This window comes from Gossypium raimondii, chromosome 3 (assembly GCF_025698545.1).
Source record: "Gossypium raimondii isolate GPD5lz chromosome 3, ASM2569854v1, whole genome shotgun sequence".
Lineage (NCBI taxonomy): Eukaryota > Viridiplantae > Streptophyta > Magnoliopsida > Malvales > Malvaceae > Gossypium > Gossypium raimondii.
This window is the reverse complement of record NC_068567.1, coordinates 59,078,167-59,094,747: the sequence shown is the minus strand read 5'-3', so window position 1 is coordinate 59,094,747 and position 16,581 is coordinate 59,078,167. Positions and strand designations below refer to the sequence as shown.

General features: G+C 36.4%; 3 protein-coding genes across 5 annotated transcripts; 1 reads left to right on the top strand and 2 right to left on the bottom strand.

Annotated features, from left to right (window-relative positions):
* The first annotated feature begins 723 nt into the window (after nt 1-723).
* LOC105795058 (non-specific lipid transfer protein GPI-anchored 31) lies at nt 724-1,984 on the top strand. The gene is made up of 3 exons (XM_012624514.2): nt 724-1,178; nt 1,528-1,554; nt 1,653-1,984. Exons 1-3 carry the CDS (start codon nt 827-829, stop codon nt 1,814-1,816), a joined length of 543 nt encoding a protein of 180 aa, XP_012479968.2. The 5' UTR covers nt 724-826; the 3' UTR covers nt 1,817-1,984.
* Nucleotides 1,985-2,293: 309 nt separating this feature from the next.
* On the bottom strand, nt 2,294-6,014 carry LOC105795057 (sulfate transporter 1.3). Of its 3 annotated transcripts, none has more exons than XM_012624513.2 (13): nt 5,467-6,014; nt 4,775-4,823; nt 4,479-4,686; nt 4,229-4,403; nt 4,085-4,150; nt 3,885-3,998; nt 3,701-3,817; nt 3,488-3,614; nt 3,115-3,401; nt 2,845-3,038; nt 2,694-2,779; nt 2,537-2,613; nt 2,294-2,450 (listed from the first exon to the last, which is right to left on the bottom strand). In XM_012624513.2, exons 1-13 carry the CDS (start codon nt 5,809-5,811, stop codon nt 2,307-2,309), a joined length of 1,989 nt encoding a protein of 662 aa, XP_012479967.1. In that variant the 5' UTR covers nt 5,812-6,014; the 3' UTR covers nt 2,294-2,306. The 3 variants fall into 3 exon arrangements, with proteins under 3 accessions (XP_012479967.1, XP_052484591.1, XP_052484593.1); XM_052628631.1 differs by having other exon boundaries at nt 2,694-2,770; XM_052628633.1 differs by lacking the exon at nt 4,775-4,823 and having other exon boundaries at nt 5,467-5,601.
* A 1,143-nt stretch (nt 6,015-7,157) lies between these two features.
* On the bottom strand, nt 7,158-8,886 carry LOC105795055 (protein SODIUM POTASSIUM ROOT DEFECTIVE 2). Its single transcript, XM_012624512.2, has 3 exons — nt 8,377-8,886; nt 8,166-8,241; nt 7,158-7,543 (listed from the first exon to the last, which is right to left on the bottom strand). The coding sequence occupies exons 1-3, from the start codon at nt 8,671-8,673 to the stop codon at nt 7,422-7,424; spliced, it is 495 nt and encodes a 164-aa protein (XP_012479966.1). The 5' UTR covers nt 8,674-8,886; the 3' UTR covers nt 7,158-7,421.
* Nucleotides 8,887-16,581: the final 7,695 nt, after the last annotated feature.

The following is a 16,581-nucleotide window of genomic DNA, read 5'->3' as shown; positions in this document are numbered from 1 at the left end:
AGATAAATTATGTAAAATAACAAATAAATGTAATGTTTATTATTTTTATAAAGGAAAAACAAGTAAAGCATCCTTCAAATGGATAAATCTCAAAATTATACATAAATTTTGATTTGATGTGCAATTATATACATGAACTTTAATTTGGTACAATTATACACGTGAAACTCGATTATGGTTCAAATTTATACTTGAAACTTTAATTTTGATTTAATATGCATATTAAAGAAATAAATACATAACTTTATTCTTATATTGGATAAATATAATTTTTATGTATACAATATATAAACATAAAATGATGTTATATGAATAATTGTGTTAATAATTTACAAGAATTGGATCAAATCGAAATTTCATGTAAAATTACACAAAATTAAAATTCATTTATATAATTACACATTAAACTATAATTCACGATAATTTTGATATTTATCCTAAAAATAAAAAATATTATAAAAGTTAAAATATAAACCGATTATTTTTATTAAATTTATCAAATTATTAGATAAATTTAAATCTTTTATTCATAAAATAAAATTTAAATTTAAATTTTTATTTGCAATCAAAATTCAAAATTCAAAGTGTTTTTTTTATTTTTTTATTTTGGGTTTCGATATGGTAAGAAATTTGGATGAAGGGAACCTTGACACCTACACCCTTCTCCTTTTCATTGTACCGACGAGTGTGCCCACATGCCTCTCCTCTAATAAATTCCCCCCACTTCCGCCATCCACTTCCCCTCGCCTTTTCTTTTCATTTCTTCCACAAATCTCCCATTTTTCTTCTTCCCCCTAAGACGCTTCGCCCCATAACCCATCTAACAATGGTAGCGTCAAAATTCTGTTTTGCTTTGTCTCTTGCTATTCTTTCAATCTGGGCCGTTGATGCTGCCCAACACCATGCTCTGGCGCCCTCTCCTTCTTCCCCCGTGGACTGCTCCTCTCTGATTCTCAACATGGCGGATTGTTTGTCCTTTGTGTCGAGCGGGAGCAAGACGTCGAAGCCTGAAGGAACCTGTTGTTCTGGCTTGAAAACTGTGTTGAAAGCTGGACCCCAATGCTTGTGTGAGGCTTTTAAGAGCAGTGCTTCTCTGGGTGTCACTTTGAATGTCACCAAGGCCATGACTTTGCCCGCTGCTTGCAAAGTCTCTGCTCCTTCTGCCACTCGGTGTGCATGTGAGTTAAATCGCCTTTTGTTTCCGTAACTTTTTTTTTTTGGCTTTACCAACCTGTATTGTGGTTGAAAATGTAATCAATGTTTGTTCAGTATGTTGTTGGGGAAGGGATTCTTCAATTGCATGGGCGTTTTAAAATAGTGAAAAAAAATTGTAAAATCTTCACCGAAGTTGTCATCTTTTTGGAGAAAATCCCCTGCAAAGATTTTGCTTTTGCTTTTGCATGTGTAAAAAATGGTGAATTTCATATATTAATTCATTAACATGGAAAAACAGTAAAAGAAAAAAGAATAGAAAAGAACAGGATTTTGAGTCTTAGCAGCACTGATGTTTTTTTTTTTTTTTTGCAGTGTCTCTCAGTCCTACTGGTGCACCAGGTATTATTTTCTGATAAATCTGATGCTTGTTCATACCAGAAATATAACTCGGAACCTTTCTGGTGATGACCCTTTTTACTGAACAATTTAACTTGTAGGTATGGCACCGTCAGCAATAGCAGGTGCGCCGGCAGCATTCTCAGGAGGAGCAAATGAGGCAGCACCGGCACCATCTCCCGGCAGCTCAGGCTCTCAAGTTGTTTCTGCTTCAATGGGATCTCTTATCTTAGGCTTCATAATTATGTTAACCTCTATGTACTAAGCTATCCTCTCGTGTTGATTTACTTCCCCTTTTGTATTGATGATGAGGGTGGAGTAGGTGGCATTGATTTTGTGAGCTTTGGACCATCCTTGTGAGCATATTAGATTATATATTAGTCTGATATTTGGAACTCGTATTCTATACTAATATCCCATAATGTTTGTCAAATTTTTCTATGCTTAAATTGATGTATGGGAGTTTGTTGATCAAGGGATCAGTCCCCACCATGGAACTGGCCTTTGCTTGCCTGTGCATGTTTTAACATTCGTCAACAAAGGGTATTCTTCCATTACTTAAAAGACTCGCTTTTATAAACTTTTAGGCCAGAAACTAAAGGTAATTGGCATCCCATTTTGTTGTCTTAGGTCTGAGTCCTTTATACAGGGTTTATTGGGCTTAAATAAAAGTTTCTATTAAGCTTTCATGTAAACCCTTTAATATATCCCTCCAAATATTGAATGATAAGAGGCATGAACATGAATACATTCATTTAGGGCTCTAATTCCATTTTTGAATAACATGTCCGTACAGCATCAGCCACAGTGAGGAAGATCCTTCCCTCACCTATCAACTCTTGAAACTTTGAAGCATGGAGCTTATCAACCACTACTGGCCCTGGATTTGCTAATACCAGCTGCAATTTTTACAATTCCAGAAAATAAGACCTCAGATTTATTTACCCCACAAACTTTGAGCTTTTTCTTTTAACTGTTGATTTACCTTAATATCCCTCTTTTGAAGAGCTCTGAACAACTCTTCAAGGGCATGAATCCCACTAGTGTCAATGTCAGTTACAGCTGTAACAATGCAATTTCGTAAGAAAAGAAATCTCCCATTGGGCTAACTTGAAAAAGGAAAAAAATGGAAGAATGCTTACGGCCCATTTCAATAATCAAATACTGAAATCTGGGTTGGGAATTTTCTTTCACATGTTCTTCTTCATCAGCCAGCCATCTCAAAATCCTGCAAGGATTTATACTTAAACACATTTAAAATGGAGATCCCAACGTGGAAACGCTGACTGTTACCTTTCTTTTACATAGTTGGAGTTGGAAAAATAAATTGCAGAATCAACTCTAACAATGAGAATCCCTGGCACTTTTGTTGCATCTGGATATTGCTGGATGTTCCTATAAACAGTAGCAGTCCTTGGTACCTTTCCAAGAATTGCTGTCCGAGGTCTTGTAACTTGTAATAGGATCTTTGCAAATGATATCGAAACCTATAGCAACATCCATGTTATTTGGATTCAAGTGTGAGTGTTGAATATAGATATGTGATTGATACGAATCACTCACTGCAATTACAAGGCCGACCTCAACGGAAGAGAAAACAACACCAAAGAAGGCTCCCATACAAGCAATGAAATCGAATTTATCGATCTTCCATATTAGAGTCACTGCCTCAATGTCTACTAATCCAACCACTGCTGATATGATAATGGAAGCAAGTATTGCATTTGGGGTGTACTTGAACAGCGGTGTGATGAGCGCTAATGTCAACAGCACAACGCAGGCCATCACTATGTTAGAAACAGCTGTTTCACAACCAGACATGTAATTTACTGCTGACCGAGAGAAGGACCCTGCAATGTGCATGCATACATGAAAAAAGAACATTACAATGATTTATATGTATATATATGTGTCGAAAAGTTTGTGTTTTTGTCACCTGTGGCGACATAGCAAGATGTCATTGAACCAACAATGTTCATGGTTCCTAATGCTATCATTTCTTTGTTACCATCCAACTGGTAGTCTTTCATGGAAGCAAATGTTCTTCCAATTGCAACAGCTTCCTAATGAAAGTAAATATAAAAAAAATTAAGGCTACTTGAATCGTCTTAATTGAAGCAATGAAATCCGGGGCTGCGTTTTTTCGTACCGTCAATGCTATCATACCCGACACGACACCGATCTTGAAACCTTTGCCAGCATACTGTCCGGAGAAAAATATTTCTTTCACAGATGGTGGATTGATCCCCTTTCTGATATTTTTCACCTATAGAAACCACAAAAAAACCATAGGAATCTTCATTGCTTTGTAAAAAAGATAACGGTATACGTACGATCTCAACCCCATGCTTGTCGGCTCGTGTGGCATACACTGAAACGGTGGAGATGATAACAGAGATCAATGGAGCAATGGCTGGCACCCAAAAGAATTTCTTTTGTTTTTTCCCCTGTTTCCATTGTTATATGATCATTATATTAGATGAATAATTAATAATGTTCTTCATAGATGATGAAGAAAAGGATTTGATCTTACAATGTATTTTGTAACCGAGAGGAAGATCAAAAAGGAGATTCCTATTAGAATAGTGTTCCAATTCCACTGTAGAATCAGAGTTAAACATTAGGATTATTAGCAAAATAAAAACATGACTAACCACAGAAATAGTAAATTACTTACACCATGACGTGCTGAACTAAATACTGAACTCATGACAGAGACAATATCAGTGTCCTTTGTAAATTTTTTTATTCCAAGTAGACCTTTAAGTTGTTGAAGTGCAATGGTGACTGCAGCACCCCCCATAAACCCAACTATGGCGGCATGAGATAGGAAGTCTATCAAGAATCCCAACCTATAACCAATCATACCAACCATTAAGCATGATATACGTAACCCGAAAAATATGTGCTCATATATATATATATACCTCAAAAATCCGAGTATGAACTGAGTGAGGCCAGCAAAGAAAGTAGCCGTGAATGCAAGGTGCCGGTAACCGACCGGATTAGCAGACGAGTCGATTTCATCCTGCAGGAGACTACCAAGCAAAAGAGACACCACTGCCACGGGTCCGATAGCCATATCCCGTGAGCTTCCCATGAATGCATATACCAGAGGTGGAACAAAGCTACTATCTGTCATGGAATTGAAATCAAGTTCCTTGATCAGTAACTAAATGATTAATTGATTGGTTCCTAGCTTAGTAACTTGTAAGAAACATACATAGTCCATATTGGGGTTCCAAATTGGCAAGCTTTGCATATCCAATGTCCTGTTTTGAATAAAAAAAGTTGTATAAAAGAGAAAATTTTCTACTACATTAGTTTATGGGTAAACTACATTATTAGTCACTAAACTATGGGCAACTTTTCGTTTTGATCACTTAACTAAAAATGTTACAATTTTGTCACTGGACTATTTAAAAGTTTTTATTTAAGTCATTGAATTATTCAAAAAAGTTTTTATTTAAGTCGTTAGACTGTTAAGTCTTTTTTTAAAAAGAAGTTCAGCTAGCAAGCTCCAAGTGTCAATTTGAGGGTAAGTACGGTGGATCAGTACCCTTCGATGAGTAGAAGAACATACCTTAAATCCAAATCGATCTAACAGTCAATGTCAAAGATCGGAGAAAAAAATTGTTTGAATTCTGGTTCATAGATTTATAACATCCAAAGTTGTTTCATGAAAAAAAAAACTTAATTGTAGAAAAGAAAAAAGAAGAGCTTTCGATTGGAGCAAGCACTAAAAAGTCATATAACATCGATTTTAACAACCCAATAATTTAAATGAAAACTTTTGAATAGTTTAGTGGCCAAATTATAACTTTTTTAGTTAAGTAACCAAAACAAAAATTTACACATAATTTAGTGACTAATAGTATAGTTTACCCTTAATTTATTTCACAGATTGGGGGATACCTGTGGAATGCAAAGACTTGCAATAGTAAGTCCAGCAATCAAGTCGCCTTTGAATTTAGAAAGATTATAGTGTTTTCCCCATTCTAATATAGGAAATATTGCTTGAAGGCCCAGAATAAACTTTTTTGAGCTCGGTTGATCCTTGAAATGTCGCAAAGGATCATCTGCAAATAAAGTTTCCTTCACAACTGCTGCAATTTCTTTTAACAGGTTTTGCTTCGGAGGCACTCCCACTTCGTGAACATACGGCGAACTCCGAGGCGACGACGAACTCTGACACGACGACGAACTACTAATCGTTTCCACACCCTTGGAGCCATGCTCATCACTCACATTCTTAGCCATTCTGTTAGAATTGTGTCGAATACATGTATATTTTTCTAGATTTAGTAATTGAACAGTTCTTATAAAAAGATGTCTAGATTCATCGCACTTGCATAGTTTTTATGTGGAATCTAAGCCACTGGAAACAAAAGGGGGAAAAAACCAAAATATTTTCTATTTAGGAAAGACAACAGTTGAGATGTGAACATAGCATGAAATGTTGGGTAAATTAATGACCAAGTCAAAAGAAAATGTAGAAAAATATTGCGTTTTCTTCGTATATTCGAGATTTAATGCCTTCTTAATTTAGTCATTATATATACTAGGTTGAATACATTGATCTCGAAATTAATTTATAACAAAAAAATGGGAAGTTGACTACGAAATTGGGCTAGTATGCTTTTTTCCCCCCTTCCATTTATCACCTCTTTAATGTGTGTCGCTTTTTCTTGGTTAAATGCTGCTATTAGTCCCTATACTTTGCAAAAGCTATGGATTTAGTCCCTGTACTTTTCAAATTTTAGAATTTCAGTCATCATTAAGTTTTGTTTTGTTTTTTTCCAAAATCTGATGTGCAAAGCATATTAATGCCATGTCAATTTGTTATTTCCATATATTACTAACTAAAAATTCAGTTAATGGATTATTTGCGTCAAGACTGAAATTTGAATTTTGTGACTTAGAATGATTCAATTGAAAATATAGACTAAATCTATAACTGTATGTATAGTAAAAGATTAGTAATTGAATTTAAACAAACAAATTTGACAACTACTATTTGGGTTAGGATTAAAATTTCAAAATTGAAAAATTTAAGAACTAAAATTGATCAATTCAAAAAGTACAGGAACTAAAATTGGTCAAATTAAAATCCAGTCATACTACAAATACTGATAGTAGAATTTAACCTTTATTATTATAATTTATAATCACTCAATTTAGTTAAATGACCTTGATTTAGATTTTAGGATACATAGTTAATTTAGCTTAATTTTTTATCATTTTTCACTTTGGTGTCTAAACATAGCATTTTAACTAAAATTTAAAAGTTAACGGTAAAATAAATTTTAAAAAATTAAAATCAAAATAAAAATAAATTTATTATTATTACTAAATTTTATATTTGCATTTAAGTAAATACGATGTGTAGCGCATGACATGGATATATTGTTGCTTTAAAACCACGATAACAAGAGCTTCTATATTTGTATTTAATACACTAAAATAAATAATCATATTAAAATATATCATCAATAAATTAATAAAAATTAAAAATTATTAAAATAAATATAATTATTATTTTAACATGTTACATCAAAAATATAAATCTAATTTTTATTTGATAGGCTAGATAGTGAAGAATTAGATTAGGTAACTTCAATTATTATTTAAAATAAATAAATACAGATAATTTTCATGATATCAAGTTGAATAATATAATACTTCGCCCATAATAATAAAATTCAGTGTCAAGCCATGCATGGGAACGTCGACATCCCTATACCTATCATCACTTCACAATTTTCACATATTCCAAAGCCCACACCTACTTACCCCTCGTTTTTATTACCACACACTAAATATTAAAATGAATTTTGCTTTGTTTTCCATTTTCGTCCCAAAGAGGCATTTTAACAAGGCCAGAACTCAGCCTTTTTCACCTTTGAAATGCTCTCCAATACACCCACCGGCGATACGTGCCCCATCACCGTCACCCTTTTGGTTTCAATGTCTATACTGAATGATGTAACCCCTGCTTTTCCAATCCACAAAAGAAAAAAGAAACAAATCACGAAATGAAATTTCATCGTATTTATTGTTTTAGCAAAGGTAGCTGAATCGATGCTTGTTGACCAATATCATGGGACCTTTATGTACTGTTGGTTTAATCCATGTGAAAACAATTGCTAGTTAACTATATGTTTTTTTTTTTTTTAAACAACTGGTTGGCTGGCTCAGCTTTTGAGGTTGAAGGTAACATTCAATGCCCTCTTGGTGGTTGGTGCTACATGCAACTTGTAAAACAAGTTGAAAATGATATGACGAAAAGATAATAAGGTCTGTCCTTGACTCTTTTATACGAAATAAGTGGTGGGCCGATGCGGATTCATTTCTTCATAAATAACCTCACCTCCAAATTGGGTGAAGAAAATAAAGAAAAAAAGCATCACAAGGTATGTTATGGTTAACTTTTAAGCTATCTTGTACTTAAATGAAACGCTATGGTTTAACTGAAAATAGGTCATATTAGGTGGAGATACCAATGCTTCATGTTATGATCTTAACGTTGTGTGATAAAAAAAAGGTTTAACTGAAATTACATGATGAATTTTTAAGTAGAGCATGCATCGATTCGCCTATATATGTGTATATACCTTCCATTTTGGATAAATGTTTCTTCACTTTACCAGCACAACCTTGACAATGAATGGCGACCCGCATGACAACCACCTGCCATAAAAAAGGGTTATACAGCCATTTACAAGATCTGTTTGTTAAACATCGGTTCTTTTGAAGTATACGTATGTGTCTATGTTTTATTGAAGCAAATATTATTGGCATAATCGAATACATGATGATGACCACCTGGAAAACATGCTTCGATGAACCTAGTTGAACTGGTTTCTCAAGGGTCTTCTTCGGCTTCTGTTGTTGATTTTGTTCCCTTCTTACAAAAGTGGTGACAATTGGCCTCTTGTCAGCTCCGACAAGCCTAGAATACCTAGCATTGTTGATTACTCTTTTATCATCATCATCATCACCTACACGGAGTCTGTCGGCCCTTCTCGGCATCACAACGGAGCGAGGATCGGCCGCCATGCACGCAGTGTTTACTGCCGTGGAATGGCACATGAAGCCTCTCATCATCTTCCCATTCTTCATCTTTGAAACAATGAGAGGAGTAGGGAGGAAAGGAAAGAATTTTCAACATAAACAGCTAAGGGGAGAGAGCTATTTTACATATGGAAATCAAAAGTAGGCTCTGATTTAATGAGTAAAAAAATGTGAGGAACTGTAGATAAAAATAGAAAAGGAAATATGCATGCATATACGCACATTTATGACTTTAGCTAACGGGTTCTTGGGGCAGTGATAGTATTATTCTTATCAACTCTTCATATTTACGATGAATACACATTTAAATATAAAAGTATATATATCGTAGGATCAATTATTGTGCGGTGGAGTTTGAGAATGTTGAATTATACCCACTCTATTATTAATTATATCCTTTCTTTTGTTGAAAATTTTATAAAAAACACAGAAAAAGTGTTTTAAATGATGGAAAATAAAAAATAGATCAAATGGTAACATACTTATGTTGAGAGATCGATGGACTGTACTCAAAAACATCTCTAAAAGTTGTCCGTGGATGACTATATGTATATTAACGAAATCAAAATTTATGTTTGTAAAAGATTTTGGAGTTGAAACCTTCAATATTAAGAATTGTAGCAGGTGGTAAAGTATATTGGTTGCAATGCAGGGTTAAATCTTAAATGGGTTAAGTCAAAAGGGCAAAATGTTGAGCAATAAATAAAGAATGATATAGCAAATTATGGTGGAGAAGGAGAGAGGAATAAAGAAGGAAATATTCAGTTAAAAGAGGCAGAACAATAAATGAAGGGCAAAATACCAATAAAAGTCCATTTTTTTTAAAAATTATTGAAATGGACCTAATAAAAAATTAATTACCGGAATGACCCAATTTCCTGAAAGCGCGTCCACGTCAGCGCGATGTCAGGGGACGTGGCAGGAAAACGCTTCCTCAAGGAAGCGCTTTGCCTACGTGGTAACAAAGCGCGCCCTCAAGGACGAGTTTTCCTACCACGTAAGTGCTCCCTTGGGGACGCATTTTGGCCGCGCATAAACAGTAGCAACGGTTAATTTTTTGACCGTTGATGACCCCCCTAACGATAAAAAAAAATTATAAAACCCCCCACCCTTTCATTTTTTTTCACAAATAAATCCTTTCTCTAATTTCCTCTCAATTTCTTCTCAATTTGCTCTCAATTTTCTCTCAAATCCCTATTTAATCTCAATTTGCTCTCAATTTCCTTTCAAATTTCTCTCAAATTCTTATTTAAAATTGCTTTAATTTTTTAATTATTTCAAAAAAAATTTAATTTTTTTTGAATTTTTTTTAAATCATAAAAATTTGTACAAAATTAACAATGGCCGGAGAATTGATTCGTCTTGATGACAAGCACATATCTGTCGAACAAATGAAAATGGTAAGTGTTAAATTTAATTTTTAAATATTATTTAAGATTTTTTTATTTATGCAATTTTAAATAATTATTAATTTATTATTTGTTATAAAAGTCTGTAGATCGGATATTGCAATGCTATATCCGTAATATGAATGGTCCTCCATCACCGTTGGTAGAGAATTACCTGTGGGAAGCGGGTTTTTGGCACGTGGCGATGGTAGGCCGGGGATGCAAGTTAGACCTGAAACTTATCACTACGTTGATTGAGAGGTGGAGACCTGAGACGCACACATTCCATCTTCCATGTGGAGAGTGCACTATCACTTTTGAAGATGTGAATCTACAATTGGGATTGCCGGTGGACGAGTACCCAGTCACCGGGTCTGTTCAATCTGGCGATTGGGGAGCCGTATGCTACAAGCTTTTGGGCGCTATTTCGGAGAATATTAACGGAGGTCGGATCAAGATGGGCTGGTTACGAGACATATTCTCGGATCCGGATGATGATTCAACCGAACTAGAAAGAATCCGATATGCTCGGGCATACATTCTTCAGATAATTGGAGGTTATCTGATGCTGGACTTGTCACGGAACCTCATACATCTAATATGGCTGCTGAAACTCATTGATTTTAGAGCAGCCAGTAAATTGAGTTGGGGGTCGATCGTGTTGGCAACACTGTACCGGGAGATGTGCAGGACGACACAACCCAATAAAGCGAAAATCGGAGGTTGTCTGTCACTACTGTAGTAATGGGCACGGTTTCGCTTTCTATTTTACGTCATCGAGTGGACTACCCATATACATTCCCACTCATAACGAGGTAAATTTTATCTATCGATTTTATAATTATTACGTAGATTTAAAATATAATAGTATGCTAAAAATTTAATTAATTAGGTGGAACCATCTGGAAAGTTATGCTGGATTACCTAGCTGTCTTGAAGATATACGGCTTCTATTAGACCAAAAGTCGGAAGCACAAGAAAGTATTAAATAAAATTGATGTTTCAATCATGAGCTAGTCGATTGGTATTTAGTATTATGTATTATGTATATAACTAATATTTCCATCATGTTCATATAGTTTGAATGGACACCATACGAGGATCCGGCAATTCGGGCAATAATTCTAGATGAATACTTGCAAAATCCAAACGCTTAGCACGTGAAAGTCACGTTGGCCAACTATGCGACCGTGGAGATGCACCAGTCAGACAGAGTATTACGGCAATTTGAATTCCGACAACCGATCCCCGTGGCACCTGAGGTGTTGGATAATCATCACAAAATTGACCTACGGTATTTGCATACGGATTGGCCGAGATTCTGGTCACACTACATCCAAACGTGGGAAAATCGGTATGATTATATACCTACTCGAGAATCGATCATCGTTCCTGAGTTAGTGTGCGTGCCGAAATATATGTCATGGTTTAGGATCCATGGCAAGCAGTATTAACTGTTGGCAAAGGAGAGGCAACGGTAATTACGTGTCTAAAGGGAACGACGTGGCCCTTTAAATCCAAGACGAAGGGTCGACGACGCAAGCCCATCAACGAGGCCCAGACAATCACCCGGCCATCATCAGTGGCCATTCAATCACCAGGCCCAGTGAGAGCACCGACACAATCACCCGACCCAGCAGTTCAATCGATGATACCCACGGAACAGCCTTTTCAGATGATGCCAGGTGCATATCCTAGCCATTTTTTGTATCCTAACCCTTATATGTTTCTTTTTTCTAATCCTATAACAGGTTAGAGTCAATGGCCCGGTTCATCTCCATTTTCCATTACACCGAGTGGACTGCCGATGTATATGCCAGCGTCGCACGAGGGATCGCAAGAGGGGTCGTCGAGGAGCTATTCTTTTTACCAATCGCCATCACCATCACCGTATGGGCTTCAAACAGCTTCGCCGTTAGTCATGCAAACACTTCCACAGTCACTATTCTATCAAGGTGGCTTATCGTCCCAACACCGACAACAAGATACCCTATTGGAAGAACCAGGATCCCCACCGGAGCAACCACAACCCCCGCCAAAAGTTGGACAAAGGAGGAATCCAGCACGTAACCGTCGACGACCGCCATCTGGCACTGAATCCAGTGGACACAGAGATTAATTTTTATTTTAATATATTTGTACAAACATTTTGAATAATTTGATATTATTTGATGTAATAAAATAGAAATTCTTCTATATTATTTCATGTACTAAAATAGAAATGTACTTTTTTACATTTTTAATATAATAGAAATTCTTTTAAATACGGTAATATGTTGAATAAAGTAATTGTAATTTACTTTAATATTTTTAATATAATCAAAATTCTTTACAATAACGTTCAACTATTACGATTTGGGCATGATCGGCTTGTATGGCCTTGGTTCCTACACCATCCGCACAACTTATGTTGACTGGTAATTTTTTCGGATATCCATATTGTTACGTATTTTAGTCGAGCAAGGCCGACCCTTTGGCTTGCGACGTAGATCTCTATCCAGTAACAGCTTAAAGAGAGCAAACGATACAGACGGCCACTTACGTTCATTTGGAACCGGTGGGAATACGTGTCTCTAGACGTTGTACATGTTTTCTAATTTGTAGACTTCGTCGACATAGCTCATCGGATCCAAACTGAGATTCTGACAAGCTGCAATTACATGAGCCCATGGATAACGAAGTGTGTCAAATATCCTACAGTCGAAAGTCCTATTTCGCAAGTGTACTCGATATTGCCCGCCAATAACACCTTGGTGCGGTCTGTAAAACTCTGTCACGCGAAACCATAAATTGTCTCGGTCGTGACAGACTATGTGCATGGTGTTCGCCCGCGCCTTGACTTTGTTAGTTTCTTACACTACCTTACTGCACCACACATTACCTCCCTGCATCTGGCCAACATAACTCCCTGCTTGATTTGGAAATAGCACCGCTAAACGAAAATATGTCTCTCGCACAACCGATGTTATCGGTAGATGGTGCGTTCTTTTTAGAACAAAATTTATGCATTCAACCAGGTTTGAAGTCATATGACCATATCGTAGGCCGCCGTCATATGCTTGTGCCCACTGTTCGAAATGTATGTTGCAAAGGTAATCCGTGCCTTCGCCGTTAATTGAATGCAAAACTGCCAACATCTCATGAAAACGATCTTTATTTATTTCATACCTTGCCAATATAAGTTCATAGCGAATATTACATACCACTCTTTCAATTAGAATAAATTAAACATGACAAACGAAATTATATTAATTGAGACTAAATACTCATGTTGGTCACTTATAGTCGTTCACTCTTAGATGGATATTGCCTATAGTAGTTGGAAGCAACATACCTTAGGCAATACCGATGGTGTGTGCGCTGCCATAAGCTTCCCTGTCGATCAATTACAGCTAGTATGCCGGTACCCCGATCCGAAATAACACAGACGTCAGGTTGGGGGAACACTTTCCTTCATAACTTAGATAGAAAGAAATCCCAATCATCAGCTGACTCCCCCGGTGTTATTGCAAACGCAAGTGGAATAATTCTCCCACTGTCATCCTGTGCCACTGCTACCAATAGCCGATGGGTATATCTACCGAACATAAAGGTACTATCAATTTGTATCAATGGTTTACAGTATAGAAATGCGTCTTGACATTGCTTAAAGGTCCAAAACAGGCGTTTGAACACTTGACATCCACGTAACAATCGGTCGTTGTAGTACGTATGTTCGATTTGAAGGTCCGTTATGCAACTTGGGACGTATCTCTCCAGCACTTGACACCACTGCCATATTTCATTATATGAAGCGTCCCACCTACTATGCATCTTCTCCAATGCTTTCTGCTTAGCGATCCAAGCCTTGCGGTAAGAGGGCGTGTACCCTATTTGGCTATGAATATTGGTAATTAACACCGGTACTGAAGTCTTGGGATCTGCTTTCACCGTGGGCAGTATCAAGCTAGCTAACATAGTTGAATCCATCTTGGGATAATCTTGTGAAATACCTATAAATGGAGTACATTAAATAATGCAACATTACATAATAATAGTATTATTCAGAAACCCTAAATACTGTACCTGCAGCAAATGTATGTGGATCTTTGTACTTTTTAATCTCCCACAACCCTTTTCTTTTCCTTAACGAGGCGTAGATTTTCCATGAACATGTATCATCTTGCTCTGCACACTTCGCCTCAAACTTATCAGTTTTGGACTTAACGACGTGGTAGTTAACGCTGTTATTGATGCTATGTTGTTTCAAAGCACTAATAAAACTATCATTGTTAGAAAACTGATTACCAACTTCAAATTCACCCGAATCCAGTACCGAACTTGTATGATCACGCAACCGGTATGGTAGGTTTGGAAACTCCAACTCATCATCTGTAGACAGATCGACATTATGCATGTGGACTGCAGGTGAGTATGCCCTGAATCGTGGATCTTCTTCATCATTTGAATCCCCTTCAATATCTTCAGGTTCGGTTGGAATAGGCTCCGGTTCAGAAAATAATCCAACTTCTACACCATCGGGCCCTGGCTCTCGAGGTGGATCCACATCAGAGTCACCTTCTAACCCACTATCATCTACAACATACGAGGTCCCCTCACCATTGGACGTCATAGGGAGTACATCATTCCTTCTTTTGGGCATTTCATAACGTCCCTAATTGGATTTAGATTGCCAACCAGTAGAAGTTGATGCCGTTCCCCAGTATGTATTTTCAGCATCAAACATCGACCCACCGAGGTGCATGTCCCATCCACCAACAGAGTGTTGTGCAGGGGTTGTGTATTCCACACTGCTACCAAACATGGGTTGCTCCGTGTTTTGTAACCCACTAACCGAGTGTCGGGCAAGGGTCGCGTATACCTCTCGAACACCACTCGCAAGTACATCATTTGACGATGTAAATTGTACATATAACTCAATATAGGATGCTCCATTAGCGAGATGAGTCTGCACCATTGCCTCCAAGCTACAAGCACCTTTTATGTCGAACGAGTCATATGTCACCGGATCAACAAAAGAACAAAATCGATACGTAATAGATAGAACTTTCATTGGCGTCATTTCGAATATTTTACGCCTAATTCTTTTACGAAGTTCTGTCAAATCTATGTTCTGGTTAAAAACCAGTCGCATTGTATTCTCCGACAAAAAAACACCATTCTCGGTGTGGCAAACCTCACCATCATAGTAAATAACAGCACTAATACATTCACTCATCTTCAATTTCTATCCTTCTTAGCCTCTCTAAATTTTTTTGCTGTAAATAACTTATGCAATTTGAGGGAAAATTTTGCCTTATTTATAGCCTCAGGTCATGCGCCACTGTAGCAAAAGCGCATCCACGTGGGAGCTTTTTTCAGGAGCTACTGTAGCAAAAGCGCGTCCATGTGGGAGCTTCTTTCAGTACTTCTGGTGACAAAGCATCCTGCTTAAAGCGTTTTTGACACTGTTTGCTCAGAAAAGTCTACTCAAAATTATTTTTTCAGGAGTTACTGTAGCAAAAGTGCGTCCACGTGGAAGGTTTTTTCAGTACTTCTACTGACAAAGTATCCTGCTTAAAGCGTTTTTAACACTGTTTGCTCAGAAACATCTACTCAAAATTATTTTCTCAGGAGCCACTGTAGCAAAAGCGCATCCACGTGGGAGCTTCTTTAAATTAACAAATAATTTAATTATGTAACCGTAAACCCCAAACCCTAATTTATTTGAGTTTTTACTTAAAAACCCTAAACACTAAACCCTAAACTAATTTATTATAAATTTATAATTAATTTACTCAAGTAACCAGGCAAAACACTAAAAAAAGCTCAATTTTTAAAAATTTATCGAAATGAGCCCGGTAATAAAAAAACCTAAACCCTAATTTATTTAATTTTTCCTTAAAACCCTTAACTCTAAATCCTAATCTGATTTTTAAAATTTTTTAATTATATTACTCAAGTAACCCTAAACCTTAATTTAATTGATTTTTTCTTAAAAATAATAAATATGAAAACTAATCCAATTTTGAAAATTTTTTAATTAATTTAATTGATAGACCCTAAACTCTAATCCCTTATTTATTTAATTTTTTCTCTAAAACCCTAAACTTAAAAATACTAAAACCCTAACCCTAACTCTAACCCTAAACCAATAACCCAAAACCCTACCAGGAGACACGGGCAAAACACGTCCTTGAGGAAGCGTGGGAGCGATTTTTGTCCACGTAGGTAAAATGCTTCCTCAGGGACGCGTTTTCCTGCCACGTCCCCTAACATCGCGCTGACGTGAACGCACTTTTGGGAAAATAGTGCCATTCCGGTAAATAATTATTTACCGAGCTTATTTCGGTAAATATTTTCAAAATTAAGCTTTTATATATAATTTGCGGGAAATAAAAAGAGTGAAGGACTGCAAAAACACAGAGGTGGGAACCAACTAACATGTCAGAATCAGACCAATCTCTCACTGTCCATCTCTGTTGTGCGTGTTCCATAAGAGAGCATGGTTTTAAATAAAGAAAAATAAATGAAACCAACAATTTAAAAAAAAAAAAAACTAAAAATACGTTAGTAGGAAATTGAAAAA

Excerpts from the sequence above, each read along its gene's own strand:
- LOC105795058 (XM_012624514.2), top strand. The coding sequence starts at position 827 with ATGGTAGCGTCAAAATTCTGTTTTGCTTTGTCTCTTGCTATTCTTTCA. Across the intron at positions 1,179-1,527 it reads TTCTGCCACTCGGTGTGCAT|TGTCTCTCAGTCCTACTGGT; the intron begins GTGAGTTAAATC and ends TTTTTTTTGCAG. Across the intron at positions 1,555-1,652 it reads CAGTCCTACTGGTGCACCAG|GTATGGCACCGTCAGCAATA; the intron begins GTATTATTTTCT and ends TTTAACTTGTAG.
- LOC105795057 (XM_012624513.2), bottom strand. The coding sequence starts at position 5,811 with ATGGCTAAGAATGTGAGTGATGAGCATGGCTCCAAGGGTGTGGAAACG. Across the intron at positions 3,615-3,700 it reads CGGGTATGATAGCATTGACG|GAAGCTGTTGCAATTGGAAG; the intron begins GTACGAAAAAAC and ends TACTTTCATTAG. Across the intron at positions 2,780-2,844 it reads TCCAACTATGTAAAAGAAAG|GATTTTGAGATGGCTGGCTG; the intron begins GTAACAGTCAGC and ends AAATCCTTGCAG.
- LOC105795055 (XM_012624512.2), bottom strand. The coding sequence starts at position 8,673 with ATGAAGAATGGGAAGATGATGAGAGGCTTCATGTGCCATTCCACGGCA. Across the intron at positions 8,242-8,376 it reads CATCGAAGCATGTTTTCCAG|GTGGTTGTCATGCGGGTCGC; the intron begins GTGGTCATCATC and ends TTTTTATGGCAG. Across the intron at positions 7,544-8,165 it reads ACATTTATCCAAAATGGAAG|GGGTTACATCATTCAGTATA; the intron begins GTATATACACAT and ends TTGGAAAAGCAG.